Source organism: Microcaecilia unicolor, chromosome 7 (genome assembly GCF_901765095.1).
Source record: "Microcaecilia unicolor chromosome 7, aMicUni1.1, whole genome shotgun sequence".
NCBI classification, from domain to species: Eukaryota; Metazoa; Chordata; class Amphibia; order Gymnophiona; family Siphonopidae; genus Microcaecilia; species Microcaecilia unicolor.
Window position 1 is genome coordinate 164,927,077 of NC_044037.1, and position 21,738 is coordinate 164,948,814.

The window sequence follows — 21,738 nt, forward strand, 5'->3', positions numbered from 1 at the left end:
GGTCAAGGCAGAGTTGAAAAACAATCTTTAAAATCCACTTCTACTACAAAGGCCTTAACAATCAGTCATATAGTTTTAAATTTAGCCCTGTTTTAAACACCTATCCTGATTATCTTATTTTATTCAATAACTTACTTAAATGAGCTTATTTTCCTTCAGATTGTAAGTCAATCTAAACAAGGTTAGTGGAAACCTGGTTTGAGATAACACAGCTATTTCAGATTATGGTGCAGTAAGATAAGACCAAGAATTCTGCCTCAGGAAAGTAGAGATAACATTTAGGACAGGAAGCCTAGGAGCAGAAAAGCTAAATGGCTTAACCCATGGGTGGGCAACCACAGTCCTCAAGATCCAAACCTAGTCAGGTTTTCAACATTGCCAGTGGCGTACCAAGCACAGGGCGGTCCACCCCGGGTGCACGGTGCTGGAAGGGTGCAGAGAGCGGCGCGCGGCGTGCACCCGGGGGGAGGGGGTGCGCATCGGCGATCCATCCCGGGTGGCAGCCGACCTAGGATCGTCACTGAACATTGCCACAATGAATATGCATGAGATCTGTTTTCATAAAATCGAAGCAGTACATGCATATCAATCTCATGCATATTCATTGTGGAAATCTTGAAAACCTGCCTGGGTTCTGGCCCATGAGGACCATAGTTGCCCACCCCTGGCCTAACCAGTAGGAAGAAATCCTGTGTACTTTGCCTCCCACTTCCATATCCCTTCTCCCTACACGTACATGTACTCTGAAACCTCCACTTTTCAGTCTGTAAATTTATGCAGGCAATTATTAATTACCTGGTCAAATTCCTTTAAAAATAGTTTGTATGCTTTCTGAGACACCAAAGAGTAGATAATTATGATTGCTACATAAGTCAAAATAATGGTCAACAACCAAGTTATAGGTGCAGACATTTCAAGTCACATGCATTTGGACATCTTCTCCAGCTCACATGCCTAAGTACCCTCCTCTCACGCATTAGCTCCCCACAGTCTGGCATCTGTCACTCTCCCTCCTGCTCTCCCCCCCATAATCCAACAACCCTCACTTTCCCTCCTCCTCCAGCCCTCCAAACTTGCCGTAGGTCAGTAGCAGCGTTGAAGACAGGCTGTCTGTCACAACCATTGATTGAGATCCCAGCCTCAAAGGGCTGGAAACCAAGAGGGTAAAAACCTGGGCACACGGATGTTATAAATGTCCTCTAGAAAAGTGAGTGAAGGTTAGTACAAACTGTAAAGGCTTCTCACTCCAAAGTACTTTGAGAAATTTCCCTGAAGCTGCTTCTCTCAGTGCCATCAAACTCCCACTGAGCTTGTAGCAGTTCAAACAGCAGGAAACCTCCATGGAACCATGACATCACAGAGGCAATGACATAATTTTTCTGATGACACCACAGTTGAATGGGGAGGGGCCATGGCCAGGAAAACCAGGCAACCAAACCATGAGACAACATGTTTTCCTTCTAATCAGAAGTTCTGGGATAGTTTGGATCAATGAGGTTTGGATGTTCCACAGCTGATGCTGCACCTTCTTCTATTTACATTCTGGTTTCCATGGAAGGGAAGAGAGTGATGTCATTTGCTTTCTGCCTGGCTGTGGGGCTCTACTACACAAGGCTCTTCTCATAGTGAATGGCATATGTCTCTTATACTGAAGCCCAGGGCTGTCTAGGGGCCAAATAAGAAAGGTTATGGTGCTTTCAATAGACACCCACCTCTTTGTTCCATCTTTCCAGAAATGAGTATGCACTATAGGCCCCTTTTACAAAGGTGCATTAGCGTTTTTAGCATGTGCTATGTAGATGCCTATAGGAATATTATGGGTGTCTTCATGGTTAGCGCATTCTAATTTTTAGCGTGCTAAAAATGCTAGCACACCTTTGTAAAAAAGACCCATGATTTTTTTTAGCTGTTTAACTCCTACTTAGTGGAATCAACTACTGATTTCATTGAATTCGGATCCCTTTTACTCTAGATTCTAATCCTCCTTAAATGACATGTCACTCATATTCAAAGTGATTTAATAGGCAGAATTAAGTCGCATGTGGCTGCCTAAACCCCCAAATTCAGCAGCCCTTAACCAGACAGACCGCCCCTATCTAGTTAGTGCAGGGCAGTCCACGGGCGGAGCTTGGGCAGAGGCAGCAGGAGCAAGGCCAGGGCTTAACTGGTTTTGGCCATACTCAGACCACTTGACTAACTAATTAAGTGCATGGCTAAAGTTAGGACTCTAACCGAGCACTGGCCTGAATATTGGTTGGTGGCGGTGCCCATAGCTTCTGGATAGCAGCTTCCCCCTCCCGAAGATGGCCCATCGTCACCAGCATTCAATGAGCTTCTAAGTTTTCACTCCAAGGCTGAGCCGGCTGCAAGACAATGTCTACTATTGTCAGCGGGAAGTCACATGACCAGACTAGCCTCTGTCGTCGCTCGTGCGTTTTCGCTAGGAGCCGGAGGTTGCCGAGTCCGCCATCTTGGTTGTTGTGGGACGGTGTGTTGGCGCTGCAGCAAAGTCATCTGGAAGGTAACTGCAAGAGTCGCGCCAGAGGTTATCCCAGCCCAGGCGGCCCTGGACTTGCAACCGGGAAGGGGGCGGTGTGAACGCCTCCTCTCGTCCTTGCGGAGAACAAAACAGCGTGTTCCGAACAAGTGCTTCTTTCCCCGTGCCCTTGACAGACTGCTCTACGGGTGTTGCTCCTTATGTAGGTTATTACATGGGGCTGTATATGTGTAACGCATATTATTTGTACATAGTCGAATGTGGATATATGTGTTTGAGCATACAAGAATATATGAGTTGCTGCTTGGGTGGTTAAATGTGTTTGTGTCTCTGGCTGTTTTTCCTTGGGAATGGTGGGATGGAATATTCCCTCCTAGCAAATAGGTGGCAGTGTATTTTTGCTATTCCGCTCTGCTCAGCAGCTCTTTTTGTGTACGTATGAGGTGTGAAGAGGCCTGCAACCTGAGCTGCTGTTGTTTTCAACTTCTGCGTCATTTTATGGGCGGTGTAAGTGTAGTTAAGTTGTGATGATCGATTAATTATTCACTATGGTAGTGGGTAATAAACGGTTGATGAGGGAAGACAGCTGGCTACTTCCCTTTTTCCCCCCCCTGCTGTCCCATACATCTCCCAGTGATTTCTTAAGTTATTTGGTTCTCATGTAAAAATGCTGTGATTGAGCAGTGCTGTTCAGTATTTTGCTAGCATCTTTAATTTATAGGGAAAATCAGAATGCTACGTTTTTGTTCAATGGCATGTGATTTCTTTTATCTCCCCACAAAAAGATTTATTTTAATAGGTCCGCCAAGATCAGTTGGTTTCATTTTCAGTATATTATTTTGTATGTACACATTTAGGGCGCTGTTTACTAAGCCACACTAGAGATGCATTAGTGTTTTTAGTGTGCGTGCTAACTGTGTAGATGCCTATAATATTCATATGCAACTGCATGGTTAGCGTGTGCTAATTTTTAGCACATGCTAAAAACACTAACACACCTTGGTAAACAGGGCCCTTACTTTAAAATTGACCTTCAGTGACCTTTACCCATAACCCATCTGAGTTAGTGCTTCCCAATCATGAGTTTGATTTAACTGAAAGCCTGTTAGGTTTGTGGGCATGTGTTTTTGTCTACAGGATTTGCCAGTCTGTCTTGTCTGTTGATTGTAAACTCTAGATTGTACATCCCAGGGAATAGGGACTATCCATATCGGAGTAGTTTTATAACAATATGCTTATGTGAGAGTTTCAAAAAGATGTCTGTTTTGTAAAGGCTATCTAAATAATGTACTTTCCCAAATTAGCTGCTTTCACAAATCCATCAGAAACAACACATTACCAGAAACTACTATATAGCCTTTATCAAATAAGTAGTTTACACTGCTGAATCAACATATTAGCATCTATTTAACTTTATAAAATAGGCTGCCAGAACCGGGCCAAATAATGCACAAATGCCAACACACAAATTTATACCTGTTCTTTAAAAGATGTAAATGTGTCCACGTAGTCTAAGCTCTACCCACATCAAACATATAAACGGCGAATGACCGTACTCACTCGCAAATGCGCAGTAGAGACTTCCCTCTCTGCCCCGCCCCCGCTTCAATACGTGATGATGGGGGCGGGACAGAGAGGGAAGTCTCTACTGGCATCTGCAGACGTCGGAACCGCTCCCCCTCTCCCGGAGTTGCCGCCGCCCCTCCATCTGGTCCGAGCACTGTGAACTTACATCACCACGCAGCAGCAGGCACATCAGCAAAGCTGTCGTCGGGCTTCCTTCTCTGCCTTTGTCCCGCCCTTGCCGACGTTACGTCACACGAGGGCGGGACATAGGCAGAGAAGGAAGCCCGCCCCGACGGCAGCTTTGCTGATGTGCCTGCTGCTGCATGGTGATGTAAGTTTACAGTGCTGCTCGGGTCGGGTGGAGGGGCGGCGGCGCGACTCCGGGGGGGGGGGGGCTCGGAAACCCCTCCCATTCGAAAAGTAGCCTGTTTTCACGGGCTCAACGGCTAGTATTTTATAAAATAAGCATATATATATTGCAACTTCACTTTTACTTTGCCAAAACCACATCCCCAGGAATGCCCCACACAAAGATTGCATAAAAATAGTCACATTCTTTCGGTGTGTGCATGTGTTCATACAATTTTATAGAAGTCCTCTTCTGTGTGTAAAATGGGTTTTACATGGGGGAAAAACATTATAAAATTACCCTTTCCTTGTCATCAAGCAGATGAAGCCATTACGTATGGGTTATGTCCATCAACCAGCAGGGGAGATAGAGAGCACTCAAACTTTCACAGTGCCCTCTTGGCCAGCTAGCTCCACTGCCTCTTCAGTATTCTCTATCTCCCTTAGCAGGGTGGCTGCAGCTTGTTCGAGCTCCAGAAAAATCTGCCGGGAGGTGGTTCCTGGCTTGCCAGTTGTTAACCGGGGTGTTGGAGGCTATAGCAGCTTCACTTTAAAGGCACATAGATTAGCCCTTTCCCTGCCTTACCCATACCTCTGTGGATGTGGACATATTGCCTTGCTTTCCCTGTCCTTACCCACCAACAGTGGATGCAGGCATATAGGTTCGCCCTTTCCCTGCCTTTCCCACTCATCTGAGCCTCCGGAGTCTTCAATACCTCTGCTTTCCTCACAGCTTAAAAAAAAAAAAAAAAAAGTCGCGTCGCGTTTTTAAACGCAGAGACGCTGGAACAGAGGTTTTTGACCTGATTTTCAGCAGGATCGTAGTTGTACACTAGCTCCTTTGAGGTAAGAGTGTTTTCCAACTCCTCCAGGGTGGGCCCGCGATCGGGGCGATTTTGGATTTTACCGCCGTTTTTCGGCGATGGCTGCGGACAATGTAAAGCGCTGTTCCACTTGTGGCAAGCGCAAATCAGCAGCAGGGCTCTGTAAATCGTGCTGTATTGGCGTAGGAGCCGGCCCGAGCATGGCGAGCGATGTTTCTTTCCGCTCTGAGCTGGCAGCGGGCGCCATTTTGCTTACACCGCATGGCGCGGCCTCCGTGGACACAGAGAGACCTGAGCCGGGTGGGGCACCTCGAGATGAGGTTATTTCAGGAGTGGCTAGCACCGGACAGGATTTGGGTGCCCAGGGTGAGATTTTCTCCCCGGATTTTGTGCTTTTGCTGCATAAAGCATACATGATGAAAAGAGCCCTTCCTCAAGGGTCGCCTGAGGCTCCTCTGATTGCCCCCCCGATGGATTCTGGCCTGGGACTGCCCAGTGAGGTTTTTTTCCTGGATGCTTGGCCTAAAGATAAGCGCAGAAGGGTTAATTCCCCTTCAGATTGTGGTGCACCTTTTCCCCCCCCCCCCGTGGTCGGGGTGTGAGGATTCGGAGAACTCTGACAGACGTTCTTGGTCTGAGGAACCAGAGTCAGGTGCGGATTTACCACAGGATCTGGATGATCCCTCCGCGGTGAGGATTTTCCACCGTGATGAGCTGCCAGCGCTTATTTCAGATACCCTGCAGGCCCTCTCGATTGAAGATCCTGACAGTGGCATGGCCTCCTCGGGTAATCCCAGGATGGCTAGTACCAAGAAAGCTGCTCGGGCCTTCCCTTTGCATGACTCCATCCTAGAGCTTGTTTCGGCTCAGTGGGCTGACCCCGAGGGACCTTTGAGAGTTTCCAGGGCTATGGGGCAGTTATACCCTCTGCGTGAGGGACATATGGCTCGTTTTCAAATGCCTACAGTGGATGCCCTAGTCACTGCGGTGACAAAGAGAACTACCCTCCCTGTTGAAGGAGGTGTTGCCCTGAAGGATGTTCAAGACCGTAGGCTGGAAACAGCATTGAAACGGTCCTTTGAAATTGCAGGTCTCACTGTTCGGGCGTCTGCATGCAGCTGTTATGCTGTGAGAGCCTGCCTAGCTTGGCTGCAACAGGCAGTGGCTCAGCCCGGAGATGGAGCGGAGCCCTTCTTGGATGTGGCTCCGCGGATGGAGGTGGCCTTGTCCTTTCTGGCTGATGCCCTTTATGACCTTGTCAGAGCTTCGGCTAAACAAATGGCAGTAGCAGTGGCGGCTCGCCGTCGTCTGTGGCTACGACACTGGGCAGCGGACATGGCCTCTAAGCAAAGGTTGGTGAAGTTGCCTTTTCAAGGACTTCTCCTATTTGGTGAGGAGTTGGAGAAAATTGTGAAAGGCCTGGGTGATCCAAAACCCCAGCGCTTGCCCGAAGATAGGCAGAGGCCTTCCTCTAAGGGCCAGGCGGTCCACTCCTCGTACAGACCTTGCTTCCGTGAAGCTAGAAGGTACCGCCCGGGGCGTTCTGCTGGGTTCACTTCACGTGCCCGTGGTCAGCAGAGGAACTCCTTTCACTCGGACAAGCGTTCCGCAGCCGGTGGCTCAAGACCAGGAGTTCAGGGGCGACCCTCTCAATGATGGTGCGCCGGCCCTCTCCTCGATGCCTGTCATCGGAGGACGGCTTTCCCTCTTTGTCGAGGAGTGGGCCAGGATTTCCTCAGATCAGTGGGTTCTGGACCTGATCAGAGATGGATACAGAATAGAATTCAACGCCCCAGTAAGAGACGTGTTTGTGGAGTCCCGATGCGGTTCTGCCGTCAAACGGGCGGCGGTGGAGGAGACTTTACAAGGTCTGATTCAGTTAGGGGCAGTGACCCCGGTGCCTCCCGCCGAGCAAGGCTGCGGCCAATACTCCATCTACTTTGTGGTGCCGCGAAAAGGTGGGTCCTTTTGCCCTATTCTGGACTTAAAAGAAGTGAACAAGTCCCTGAGAGTGCGGCATTTCCACATGGAATCCCTGCGCTCCGTCATTGCGGCGGTTCAGCCAGGAGAGTTTCTCACGTCTCTAGACCTGAAAGAAGCTTACTTGCACATACCGATTTGGCCCCCGCACCAGAAGTTTCTGAGGTTTGTGGTGTTGGGAAAACATTTCCAGTTCAGGGCCTTGTCTTTTGGCCTCGCCACAGCTCCCCGAACCTTTTCGAAGGTAATGGTGGTAGTAGCTGCTTTTCTCAGGCGAGAAGGTATCAGGGTTCACCCGTACCTAGACGAGTGGCTCATCAGAGCAGACTCTGCAACAGAGAGCTTACAAGCTACAGCCAGAGTGGTCTCAGTACTGCAATCTCTAGGCTGGGTCGTCAATATCACCAAAAGTCACCTGTCCCCTTCACAATCTCTAGAGTTTTTGGGGGCCAGGTTCGACACAGTCTCGGGCTATGTGTTCCTACCCGAGCTAAGGCGGTGCAAGCTTCAGAATCAGGTCCGTCTGCTCCTGAGGATGCCCCGCCCGCGAGCTTGGGACATTGTCCAGCTGCTGGGATCGATGACAGCCACGATGGAAGTGGTACCCTGGGCGAGAGCGCACCTGAGACCTCTACAGTATTCCCTACTCCGGAGATGGTCTCCTATTTCTCAGGATTACCAATGCAGACTTACTTGGCTTCCTGCGGCCCGTCTCAGCATGGAGTGGTGGCTCTCGGACAGCATGCTGCGGCAAGGAATGCTGCTGACGCTCCCCGTTTGGTGCCTAGTGGTAACAGATGCCAGCCTGAAGGGCTGGGGCGCACACTGCAAGGGGAAGCATGCCCAGGGTCTATGGACACCGAGGAGTCGGAGTGGTCCATCAACCGCCTAGAGTTGAAAGCGGTGTTCAGGCGCTTCTGGCCTTTCAAGTGACCCTGGAAGGATTGGCTGTCAGAGTGATGTCGGACAACACGACAACGGTGGCCTATATAAATCGACAAGGCGGAACAAGGTGCAGAGCACTAGCCGCGCAGGCCGAACTGATTTGCCACTGGGCCGAGCTGCATCTTCAGTGTCTGTCGGCAGCTCATATTGCAGGTCAGAGCAATGTGCAGGCCGATTATCTGAGCAGGCATCAGATCGATCCAGCAGAATGGAATCTGGAAGACTAAGTATTCCTGCAGATCTGTGCCAAATGGGGCAAGCCCGTGATGGATCTAATGGCGACAAGTGCCAATACCAAAGTCCCGTGCTTCTTCAGCAGACAGAGAGATCCTCGCTCGGCGGGATTGGATGCCTTGGCTCAACCCTGGCCTCCGGGTCTACTTTATGTGTTTCCCCCATGGCCCTTGATAGGGCGCCTGCTCTTGCGGATTCGGCTGCACCCAGGAGAAGTGGTCCTCATCGCCCCGGATTGGCCAAGGAGACCTTGGTATGCAGACCTCCGACAGATGCTCCTGGAGGCTCCTCTGCCGTTACCTCTGGTACCGAACCTGTTGACTCAGGGACCGGTAGCCATGGAGGACGCCGGCCGCTTTGGTCTTACGGCATGGCTATTGAGAGGGCGCAATTGAGGGATAAAGGTTTTTCCAATAAAGTTATTTCCACTCTCCTGCAAGCCCGCAAGCGGTCCACTTCCGTGGCTTATGCCAGGATTTGGTGCCTGTTTGAGTCTTGGTGTGCTTCCAGAGCCATTGCTCCAATGCGGGCTCCTGTCTCGCCGATTCTGGACTTTTTGCAGGAAGGTGTACAAAAAGGCTTGGCCTATAATTCCCTGCGGGTGCAGGTGGCAGCGTTGGCCTCCCTTCGTGGTAAGGTGGAAGGCGTGTCTTTGGCTGCTCACCCAGATGTGGCACGGTTTCTTAGAGGGGTGCTTCGGCTCCGACCTCCAGTGCGAGCACCCTGTCCAGCTTGGAACCTGGGGCTAGTTTTGAAAACCCTGCAGGCATCTCCTTTTGAGCCGCTTCGGCGAGCATCGGAGAAAGATTTGACACTGAAGGCCGTTTTTCTGGTAACCATTACCTCGGCGAGACGGGTGTCAGAGCTCCAGGCGCTGTCCTGTAGAGACCCATTTCTGCAATTTTCAGAGTCCGGAGTCACGGTTCGGACCGTGCCTTCCTTTATGCCTAAGGTGGTTTCAGCCTTTCACCTAAACCAACCTATTTTCTTGCCCTCTTTTTCAGAGGAAGAGTTTCCAGAATCTTTTGGGCAGCTGCACCTTTTGGATGTGCGCAGGACTCTGCTGCAGTATCTGCAAGTTACTAACTCTTTCAGGACTTCTGATCATCTGTTTGTTTTGCTATCCGGTTCTCGCAGAGGGTCTCCAGCGTCTAAAGCCACTATTGCCCGCTGGCTCAAAGAAACTATCTTTTCAGCTTATCTGCTGTAGCCTTTAAGGCACATTCTACTAGAGCGATTTCTTCCTCTTGGGCTGAAACTGGAGCACTCTCTCTTCAAGATATATGCAGTGCAGCAACATGGGCTTCTAAGCTCTCCTTTGCCCGACATTACAGGCTGGATGTGGCTGCCAGGAGGGATGCGCGTTTTGGTGCACAAGTGCTAGCGCGTGGTGTGGCTTGTTCCCACCCTATCTAGGGATTGCTTTGTTACATCCCATACGTAATGGCTTCATCTGCTTGATGACAAGGACGGGAAAATTAGGTTCTTACCTTGGTAATTTTCTTTCCTTTAGTCATAGCAGATGAAGCCATGAGCCCTCCCTGTATGATTGTCTGTATGCTGTGAATCTGTTTTTCAGGTTCTGTTCTAATTTCCTGAAGTTCCTTCCTTGGGAGAAAGTTGGAAAACAATCTTCAGGATTCATGTTCAGTTTAAATTTCGGAGGATGTGTTCATTCCCTCCAGCATGTTTTTTTTGGAGGATGTGTTGATTCTCTCCAGGAGGCGCGTGTGTTCCCCTCCAGTTCTATAAATAGGAGGATGAGTTCATTCCCTCCAGGAGGATGTGTATTCCCTCCTTTATGAGTTCATGCCCTTGTGATGGGCCATCGTTTGCTGTGAGGAAAGCTCTTGTGATTCCCATTGCGGTTTGCCATACTGCTTTGGAAGCTTCAAATACTGAAGAGGCAGTGGAGCTAGCTGGCCAAGAGGGCACTGTGAAAGTTTGAGTGCTCTCTATCTCCCCTGCTGGTTGATGGACATAACCCATACGTAATGGCTTCATCTGCTATGACTAAAGGAAAGAAAATTACCAAGGTAAGAACCTAATTTTCCCATATGTCTCTGTACAGTGCTAGACACATCTTGATATGTATCTTGTATAAAATAATGAGTGGAATGGATCGGGTGGATGTGAAGCGACTGTTCACGCTATCCAAAAATACTAGGACTAGAGGGCATGAGTTGAAGCTACAGTGTGGTAAATTTAAAACGAATCGGAGAAAATTTTTCTTCACCCAACGTGTAATTAGACTCTGGAATTCATTGCCGGAGAACGTGGTACGGGCGGTTAGCTTGACGGAGTTTAAAAAGGGGTTAGATAGATTCCTAAAGGACAAGTCCATAGACCGCTATTAAATGGACTGGAAAAATTCCTCATTTTTAGGTATAACTTGTCTGGAATGTTTTTACGTTTGGGGAGCGTGCCAGGTGCCCTTGACCTGGATTGGCCACTGTCGGTGACAGGATGCTGGGCTAGATGGACCTTTGGTCTTTCCCAGTATGGCACTACTTATGTACTTATGTACTTATATGTGCAAAGAGCATAGCAGTTGTCTAAGGCAGTGATCTTCACTATTTTTGAAGGAAGGACCACATTGGCAAAAAGACTTCAACATAAGATCTAGGACCAGTGATGGATAAAGAGGAAGGTGCCCACAGCCCTTACTAATAAAGGGTGTGAGTCACACTCCAATGATGTAGCCAGTGTAGCTGCTCAGGCATACTCGGAGCAATATGTGTAAATAAAATTAAATTTGGTTTTTCAGACTCTCTTCCTCAGCCCATCTTGTTTTCCCTAACTCACATACTTAAAACTGGCATCCCCAATATGTATTATCACCTGACCTTATACCAGTCAGCCTCTTCTCACAGTCAGCTGGCATCAGCCTATCCCCCAATCCTTCCAAGCTGTCTCCCCCCTAGTTTGTAAATGTCCTTTGACCTTTCTCATAGTCTTGCTGCAGGCAGTGCCTCTGGGACTGCTGTTCTGTTTTCTTCCAGCATCGTGTGGCTCTCGGTATGCTGGATTCACATAAGCAGGGTATGATACATACCTGTAGCAGTTGTTCTCCGAGGACAGCAGGCTGATTGTTCTCACGACTGGGTGACGTCCGCGGCAGCCCCCACCAACCGGAAAAAAGCTTCGCGGGACGGTCGGCACGCAGGGCACGCCCACCGCGCATGCGCGGCCGTCTTCCCGCCCGTGCGCGACCGCTCCCGCCAGTTGAATAACTAGCAAAAGATGAAACACACAACTCCAAAGGGGAGGAGGGAGGGTAGGTGAGAACAATCAGCCTGCTGTCCTCGGAGAACAACTGCTACAGGTATGTATCATACCCTTTCGCCGAGGACAAGCAGGCTGCTTGTTCTCACGACTGGGGTATCCCTAGCTCTCAGGCTCACTCAAAACAAGAACCCAGGTCAATTGAACCTCGCAACGGCGAGTTTACAACAGAAATTGACCTACGAAGAACAACTAACTGAGAGTGCAGCCTGACCAGAATAAATTCGGGTCCTGGAGGGTGGAGTTGGATTTACACCCCAAACAGATTCTGCAGCACCGACTGCCCGAACCGACTGTCGCGTCGGGTATCCTGCTGGAGGCAGTAATGTGATGTGAATGTGTGGACAGATGACCACGTCGCAGCCTTGCAAATCTCTTCAATAGTGGCTGACTTCAAGTGGGCCACTGACGCTGCCATGGCTCTAACACTATGAGCCGTGACATGACCCTCAAGAGTCAGCCCAGCCTGGGCGTAAGTGAAGGAAATGCAATCTGCTAGCCAATTGGAGATGGTGCGTTTCCCGACAGCGACCCCTAGCCTGTTAGGGTCGAAAGAAACAAACAATTGGGCGGACTGTCTGTGGGGCTGTGTCTGCTCTCTTGCAGTCCAATGTGTGCAACTGACGTTCAGCAGGGCGGGTATGCGGCCTGGGGAAGAATGTTGGCAAGACAATTGACTGGTTAAGAAGGAACTCCGACACCACCTTTGGCAGGAACTTTGGGTGGGTGCGGAGCACTACTCTGTTGTGATGAAATTTGGTATATGGAGCATGAGCTACTAGGGCTTGAAGCTCACTGACCCTACGAGCTGAAGTAACTGCCACCAAGAAAATGACCTTCCAGGTCAAGTACTTCAGATGGCAGGTATTCAGTGGCTCAAAAGGAGGTTTCATCAGCTGGGAGAGGACGACGTTGAGATCCCATGACACTGTAGGAGGCTTGATAGGGGGCTTTGACAAAAGCAAGCCTCTCATGAATCGAACGACTAAAGGCTCTCCAGAGATGGCTTTACCTTCCACACGATAATGGTAAGCACTAATCGCACTAAGGTGATTCCTTACTGAGTTGGTCTTGAGGCCAGACTCTGATAAGTGTAGAAGGTATTCAAGCAGGTTCTGTGCAGGGCAAGAACGAGGTTCTAGGGCCTTGCTCTCACACCAAACGACAAACCTCCTCCACTTGAAAAAGTAACTCTTCTTAGTGGAATCCTTCCTAGAGGCAAGCAAGACCCGGGAGACACCCTCAGACAGACCCAACGCAGCGAAGTCTACGCCCTCAACATCCAGGCCGTGAGAGCCAGGGATTGAAGGTTGGGGTGCAGCAACGCTCCGTCGTTCTGTGAAATGAGAGTCGGAAAACACTCCAATCTCCACGGTTCTTCGGAGGACAACTCCAGAAGAAGAGGGAACCAGATCTGACGGGGCCAAAAGGGCGCTATCAGAATCATGGTGCCGCGGTCTTGCTTGAGCTTCAGTAAGGTCTTCCCCACCAAAGGTATGGGAGGATAAGCATACAGGAGGCCGGTCCCCCAATGAAGGAGAAAGGCATCTGACGCTAGCCTGCCGTGTGTCTGAAGTCTGGAACAGAACAGAGGCAGCTTGTGGTTGGTCTGAGAGGCGAAAAGATCCACCGAGGGGGGTGCCCCACTCTCGGAAGATCTTGCGTACCACTCTGGAATGGAGCGACCACTCGTGCGGTTGCATGACTCTGCTCAGTCTGTCGGCCAGACTGTTGTTTTACGCCTGCCAGGTATGTGGCTTGGAGAAGCATGCTGTGCTGGCATGCCCAGCGCCACATCCCGACGGCTTCCTGACACAGGGGGCGAGATCCGGTGCCCCCCTGCTTGTTGACGTAAAACATTGCAACCTGATTGTCTGTCCGAATTTGGATAATTTGGTAGGACAGCCGATCTCTGAAAGCCTTCAGTGCGTTCCAGATCGCTCGGAGCTCCAGGAGGTTGATCTGCAGATCCTTTTCCTGGAGGGACCACATACCCTGGGTGTGCAGCCCATCGACATGAGCTCCCCACCCCAGGCGAGAGGCATCCGTCGTCAGCACTTTCGTGGGCTGTGGAATTTGAAATGGACGTCCCAGTGTCAAATTGGTCCGAATGGTCCACCAGAGCAGTGAAGTGCGGCAGCTGGTGGAGAGGCGGATGACATCTTCTAGATTCCCGGTGGCTTGGAACCACTGGGAAGCTAGGGTCCATTGAGCAGATCTCATGTGAAGACGAGCCATGGGAGTCACATGAACTGTGGAGGCCATATGACCCAGAAGTCTCAACGTCTGCCGAGCTGTGATCTGCTGGGACGCTCTAGTCTGCGAAGCCAGGGCCAGGAGATTGGCGGCCCTCGCTTCGTCAAGAAAGGCCCGAGCCGTCTGGGTATTCAGCAGCGCTCCTATGAATTCCAGAGACTGGGACGGTTGGAGATGGGACTTTGGGTAATTTATCACAAACCACAGCAGCTCCAGAAGTTGAATAGTGCACTGCATGGACCGGAGGGCTCCTGCCTCCGAGGTGTTCTTGACCAGCCAATCGTCGAGATATGGGAACACGTGCACTCCCAGCTTGCGTAGGTAGGCCGCTACCACCACGAGGCACTTGGTAAACACTCGTGGGGCAGAGGCGAGCCCAAATGGCAGCACACAATACTGAAAGTGGCGTGCGCCCAGGCGGAATCTGAGATACTGTCTGTGAGCTGGCAGTATCTGTATGTGAGTATATGCGTCCTTTAAATCCAGGGAACATAGCCAATCGTTTTTCTGAATCATTGGCAGAAGGGTGCCCAAGGAAAGCATCCTGAACTTTTCTTTGACCAGGAATTTGTTCAGGCCTCTCAGGTCTAGGATGGGACGCATCCCCCCTGTTTTCTTTTCCACAAGGAAGTACCTGGAATAGAATCCCTGCCCTTCCTGCCCGGGTGGTACGGGCTCGACCGCATTGGCGCTGAGAAGGGCGGAGAGTTCCTCTGCAAGTACCTGCTTGTGATGGGAGCTGAAAGACTGAGCTCCCGGAGGACAATTTGGAGGCAGGGAGGCCAAATTCAGGGCGTATCCGCACCGCACTATTTGGAGAACCCACTGGTCGGAGGTTATGAGAGGCCACCTTTGGTGAAAAAATTTTAACCTCCCTCCGACCGGCAGATCGTCCGGTACGGACACTTGTAGGGCGGCTATGTTCCCGTGGATCCAGTCAAAAGCCCGTCCCCGGCTTTTGCTGTGGAGGCGCAGGGGGCTGCTTAGGCGCACGCTGTTGACGGGAACGAGCGCGCTGGGGCTGTCCCTGTGCCTGACGAGGCCTTCGGGCCGGCTGGTTGTACCTACGCTTTGCAAAAGAATAGGGTGCAGCCTGCCGTGCCCGGGAAAAACGCCCACCAGTGGGGGCGGATGCTGAAGGCGCCCAGTGGGAGAGCTTGTCGAGAGCGGTTTCCCGCTGATGCAGTTGGTCCACCATCTGCTCGACCTTCTCACCGAAAATGTTATCCCCCCGGCAAGGGACGTCGGCCAGTCTCTGCTGGGTGCGGTTGTCCAGGTCAGAGGCGCGCAGCCATGAGAGCCTGCGCATCACTATACCTTGGGCCGCAGCACGAGATGCCACGTCACAGGTGTCAAAAATACCCCTGGACAGGAACTTTCTGCATGCCTTCAGCTGCCTGACCACCTCCTGATAAGGCCTGGACTGCTCCGGCGGGAGCTTCTCGACCAGGTCCGCCAGCTGTTGCACATTGGTCCGCATGTGGATGCTCATATAGAGCAGGTATGACTGGATGCGGGTCACGAGCATGGAGGATTGGTAGGCCTTCCTCCCAAACGAGTCCAGAGTGCGAGACTCCCGCCCCGGGGGCGCCGAGGCGGTATCCCTCGAACTCCGTGCCCTCTTGAGAGCAGAATCCACGACCGCCGAGTCATGGGGCAATTGGGGCCGCATGAGCTCTGGGTCGGAGTGGATCCTGTACTGGGACTCTGCTTTCTTGGGAATGGTGGGGTTAGTTAACGGTCTCACCCAGTTCCGGAGCAGCGTCTCCTTCAGGACATTGTGCAGCGGCACCGTGGAGGACTCTCTAGGTGGTGATGGATAGTCGAGGACCTCGAGCATCTCGGCCCTCGGCTCTTCCACAGAGACCACGGGGAAGGGAATGGTGATCGACATATCCCGCACAAAGGAGGCAAAGGAGAGGCTCTCAGGAGGTGAGAGCTTCCTCTCCGGTGAAGGCGTGGGGTCCGAGGGAAGGCCCGTAGACTCCTCTGAGGAGAAATATCTAGGGTCCTCCTCTTCCCCCCACGAGTCCTCATCCTCGGTATCGGACATTAGCTCATGTAGCTGAGTCCTGTACCGGGCCCGGCTCGACGTCGAGGCACCGAGGTCTCGGTGTCGTCGAGCGGTGGACTCCCGCGCCGGCGGGGACGGAGCTCCCTCCATCGACGTCGACGGGGACTCCACCTGCGTAGCAGTCGAGACCGGCACCGCAAGCGGCGGCGGTGTCGACAGCTCCGGCGCCGGGCTAGAGCTCGCCGGCGCCACAGTCATCGGTGCCGAGGGCGCAAGCACCCCCGGCGCCGGCACAGCCTGGCGCATCAGCCCTTCCAGGATCCCCGGAAGGATGGCTCTGAGGCACTCGTCCAGGCCCGCTGCCGGGAAAGGCGGTGGGGCCGGTAAGGGTGTCGGTGCCGGAAGCTGCTGGGAGCCAGGAGACGGCACCGAGGTGCCGGAACCCCGACGCGTCGGTACCTCCACAACCGACGGGGACCTCTCCTCTCGACGATGACGCTTCGGCGTCGACTCCTCTTCAGGATGCACCGAGGGCGTCCGGTGACGACGCTTTTTGTCCTTCTTTCGATGCACGTCACCGGCGCCGGAGGGCATGGAGGAGGAGGAGGTCGATCCCCCTCGGTCTCGAGGCACCGGGTCAGACAGGGTTCGGTCCCGTGGCTCACGAGCTGAGGGAGTGACCGGGGCCGACTGCCCACGCGGCCTCTCAACCCCACTCTCACCGGCGGGCCGGCGGGCCGACGGGACCTGTTCTCCTGGGGTCGCTGCCATCGGTGCCGATGTCTCGGGCATCGATACCGGTACCGAAGAACCGGCCTTCGATACCGATGCCGTCGAGGTCGACGTCGAGGGGCCGGCGCAAGTTCCAAAAAGACGGTCCCGCAGAACTTGCCTCGCAACCTGAGTCCGTTTCCGGAGACCGAGACACAAAGCACACGACTTGAGATTGTGCTCCGGCCCGAGGCACTGGAGGCACCAAGCGTGGGTGTCGGTCTGCGAGATCGGCCGGCCGCAGCGACCACACTTTTTAAATCCACTCGGGACCTTCGAGGACATCGACGGAAAAATCGCGTCGGCGAAGTCAAAGTCGTCAATGGTGGCTAAAATCACACCACGAAAAAATAAACGACCGAGCGACCACTAGGCCGCAATGTAGCGTCCCCGCTGGAAGCGAGGGAAAAGGGGAGCGCGTGCTCCACACGCGCAGTCTTTTTTTTTTTTTTTTTTTTTGTAAAAAGAAAAGATAATAAAAGGAAATTAAATTAACGAAGCGCGATCCGCGTATACGCGATCGCAAGAATCCGGCGGCTGAAGTAGAGAGAGCGGCAAGGCACGACTCTCTCCAGGCGCGGAAAAAAAGGAACTGGCGGGAGCGGTCGCGCACGGGCGGGAAGACGGCCGCGCATGCGCGGTGGGCGTGCCCTGCGTGCCGACCGTCCCGCGAAGCTTTTTTCCGGTTGGTGGGGGCTGCCGCGGACGTCACCCAGTCGTGAGAACAAGCAGCCTGCTTGTCCTCGGAGAACTTCTTTTACAAAGCTGCGCGAGCAATTCCCACTTGGCAAATGAGAGGAAGCCCATAGGAATTGAATGGGCTTTCTCTCATTTGCCGCACCGAGAATCTGTAGCGTGGTTTTGTAAAAGAGGTCCATAGTTTCCAAACGTCTTCACACAGTCTTGCAAGAATAGTGGACGTTTATATGCTGTATAAATCAGACTCGCTAAGAGCTGCAGAGTCCTGATGAAGAAAAACAGTGGAGACGGTGTTAGCAGAAAGCCTCTGGACATGTTGTGGGGTGTGTGAGTATGTATTATTGAGAGATTAGAGCTAGGGAGCCGCACTTAGCGTTAGTGGTTAATGTAACTAGCCCTGTGCCTTGGGGACTTACATTGTTTTATCTCATTCCTTCAGGGTTCCCTTTTACTGAGAAAACATACAGTGGGGGAAATAAGTATTTGATCCCTTGCTGATTTTGTAAGTTTGCCCACTGACAAAGACATGAGCAGCCCATAATTGAAGGGTAGGTTATTGGTAACAGTGAGAGATAGCACATCACAAATTAAATCCGGAAAATCACATTGTGGAAAGTATATGAATTTATTTGCATTCTGCAGAGGGAAATAAGTATTTGATCCCCCACCAACCAGTAAGAGATCTGGCCCCTACAGACCAGGTAGATGCTCCAAATCAACTCGTTACCTGCATGACAGACAGCTGTCGGCAATGGTCACCTGTATGAAAGACACCTGTCCACAGACTCAGTGAATCAGTCAGACTCTAACCTCTACAAAATGGCCAAGAGCAAGGAGCTGTCTAAGGATGTCAGGGACAAGATCATACACCTGCACAAGGCTGGAATGGGCTACAAAACCATCAGTAAGACGCTGGGCGAGAAGGAGACAACTGTTGGTGCCATAGTAAGAAAATGGAAGAAGTACAAAATGACTGTCAATCGACAAAGATCTGGGGCTCCACGCAAAATCTCACCTCGTGGGGTATCCTTGATCATGAGGAAGGTTAGAAATCAGCCTACAACTACAAGGGGGGAACTTGTCAATGATCTCAAGGCAGCTGGGACCACTGTCACCACGAAAACCATTGGTAACACATTACGACATAACGGATTGCAATCCTGCAGTGCCCGCAAGGTCCCCCTGCTCCGGAAGGCACATGTGACGGCCCGTCTGAAGTTTGCCAGTGAACACCTGGATGATGCCGAGAGTGATTGGGAGAAGGTGCTGTGGTCAGATGAGACAAAAATTGAGCTCTTTGGCATGAACTCAACTCGCCGTGTTTGGAGGAAGAGAAATGCTGCCTATGACCCAAAGAACACCGTCCCCACTGTCAAGCATGGAGGTGGAAATGTTATGTTTTGGGGGTGTTTCTCTGCTAAGGGCACAGGACTACTTCACCGCATCAATGGGAGAATGGATGGGGCCATGTACCGTACAATTCTGAGTGACAACCTCCTTCCCTCCGCCAGGGCCTTAAAAATGGGTCGTGGCTGGGTCTTCCAGCACGACAATGACCCAAAACATACAGCCAAGGCAACAAAGGAGTGGCTCAGGAAGAAGCACATTAGGGTCATGGAGTGGCCTAGCCAGTCACCAGACCTTAATCCCATTGAAAACTTATGGAGGGAGCTGAAGCTGCGAGTTGCCAAGCGACAGCCCAGAACTCTTAATGATTTAGAGATGATCTGCAAAGAGGAGTGGACCAAAATTCCTCCTGACATGTGTGCAAACCTCATCATCAACTACAGAAGACGTCTGACCGCTGTGCTTGCCAACAAGGGTTTTGCCACCAAGTATTAGGTCTTGTTTGCCAGAGGGATCAAATACTTATTTCCCTCTGCAGAATGCAAATAAATTCATATACTTTTCAAAATGTGATTTTCCGGATTTAATTTGTGATGTGCTATCTCTCACTGTTACCAATAACCTACCCTTCAATTATGGGCTGCTCATGTCTTTGTCAGTGGGCAAACTTACAAAATCAGCAAGGGATCAAATACTTATTTCCCCCACTGTAGTTGCTTAGTAAATGACAGCTGGTAAGACCAGGGTGATGCATCCAGTCTGCCTAGCAGAGAAGTTAAGATTGTAACTGCTGATCCATTCATTTACTCTGTGAAATGTGGTCTGTGATGTATATGTTTCTGTGCTGGAGCTACTTCCTAAATGGTCTTTCAAATTTCTTTTCAGCACCATGCTGCGGTTGCCTGCAGTCCGCAAAGCTTTAGCAGGGGTCACTCAATCCACCAATGGATGCATTTCTGCAAAGAACAATGGTAAGAGCCTATAAAATGTAATGCGTATGTAAAGTATGTTTCTGCATATGTAGCGCTATATTTTACCATAATTTGTTTATCCATCCTTCAACTATTACAGACATTACTGGGAGAAACAGTAAAACAATGTATAAAAACAAATCTATATATATAAAACTCACCCTCAACGTTCTATTGTTTGCTGACGTCACTGAAGCCAAGGTTCGTATGTTCGAAGCTCTGAAGCCACGAAAATCACAGTCTTTGGGCCCCGCCCTCGCGTCAAACGTTATGATGTTGAGGGCGGAGCAGATTCTCACCTCCAATGATCTACTCAGGCCACAAACTCCGGATTTCCACACTGTAGCTCTGGTCCGCCCTCGCGTCAAAACGCAATGACATCGAGGGCGGGGCACGAAAACCGCCACCCACACAGAGCTACAACGGAAACAGCAGCGGTGCACGCCACGAACCAGGTAAAACTGCGACGAGCCATGCAGCCATGAAACCCTTGCTAGCGCCCGTTTCATTGCGCTCAGAAATGGGCCTTTGTTTACTAGTATACAGATAAGACTGCAAACCCTAAAATATTTATACTCCTCAACAAGTAGCTATAACTAGTAACCAGGATTAGGACAATCCTTGGCCTTACAGAAATACAACTAATTCACTTCAGTCTGAAGTTGAGAGTGCCAGATTCCGCTCTGGCCACCTTGCTGGGCAGACTAGATGGACTGTGTAGGTCTTTATCTGCCGACATTTACTATGTTACTATGAGGGATTGTCTTCCTTTCTTATGTACTCTCCCCTGTACTCATGTCAGCTTCCAACCCCACCCTGCATTGTCTCTCTTCTGATACCCCCCCTTCCCCCTTGCACACTCTTCTTTGGCACTTCTCCTTTCCCCTCATCCCTCCCTCATGAACTTTGCCTTTCTTGCACTCACCCTTCCATTCCTCACTCCTTTGCAGTCACAAACTTAGCACTCATCCTTCCATACCTCCCTCCACTTTTATTCTTTCTCTCCTTGTGTCACTCTTCCATATCCCTTCTCCCCCACCCCTTGCACTCTCCTATTTGCCTCCCCACACACACCAATTCACATTGCCTTCGTCAATGACTGGGTTCACTATTTTCATTCTCTGCTGCCCCCTGTTGGGTCTCTTCATCACTGTGGCTGCGATTCCTGTTTTTCATTGGGAGTTTGGGTTCCTGGTAAGCAGCTTGACTGTTTCAGTGCCACAACCGCAACTTCTCTTAATGTACTACCAGGAGTTGGGCCTCCAGCGGCACTGATAATGCCACTACAGCTTTTCTTTTTCACTTTTTTGGGGTTAGAAGAGTTGGGTTCCTTGGAGCACCAACTTTCTTAGTTTATAGCTCATTTTTAGGTAGTAGGACCTGACTTCCCCACTACCCTGCTCGCTTTTACTTCCATTGCCTTAACCACAAGCAGAAGCACAAACAAGCCTTTGCATACAGACAGATGGATGGGCTCTTCCCAACAGGTGCTATCACATAAGTGAACTGTTCCTAAAAATGAAAACGTAGGCATAGATTAAGTTGAATATTTCAGAGATCATCATTTGGGTCTACTTCAGAATTTCCTTCTGACGGTTAGTGCAGTAGGCATTGTATTGTGTATTACAACTCTGGACAGGCCCAAAATCCAGCACCGTTCTCCCCACATCCTGTGAAACCTCATAGGTTCAACTTGAACTCTCATTATGGCCTGCACCTGACTGTTCATCCCAAGGATCATCAGTCAGGTCCACCCTAACAAATTCCTCCTAGTTATCAATTGCAAAGGAGCTTAGTTTATAGCCATTCTTGAGAGGCCTGGAGTCTAATTACTGTTTCTTGAAGCTACCAATTATATTACATTAGAACTCTCCATTGCTTACATATGCAGTGACATCCTTCAGCGGTGATAATCCTCTCAGGGATAAAGACATGTATAATATTTTCCATCCTATCTAGAATGTTCATGCATCTATAGAGCCTGCATATCCCCTGAAGGAG

The 21,738-nt window shown here is 50.8% G+C and overlaps 1 protein-coding gene across 4 annotated transcripts in view; it reads left to right on the forward strand.

Annotated features, from left to right (window-relative positions):
* The first annotated feature begins 2,426 nt into the window (after positions 1–2,426).
* Positions 2,427–21,738, forward strand: part of NDUFS1 (NADH:ubiquinone oxidoreductase core subunit S1) — a 104,184-nt gene continuing 84,872 nt past the window's right edge. The window contains exons 1-2 of one of the 4 annotated variants that reach the window (XM_030210695.1): positions 2,427–2,521; positions 19,652–19,737. In XM_030210695.1, the coding sequence (XP_030066555.1) occupies positions 19,656–19,737 (82 nt within the window). In that variant the 5' untranslated portion in view covers positions 2,427–2,521; positions 19,652–19,655. Of the gene's footprint in view, positions 2,700–2,985; positions 3,005–19,651; positions 19,738–21,738 lie in introns of those variants that run through there. The other 3 variants (XM_030210693.1, XM_030210694.1, XM_030210696.1) reach the window with 3 other exon arrangements.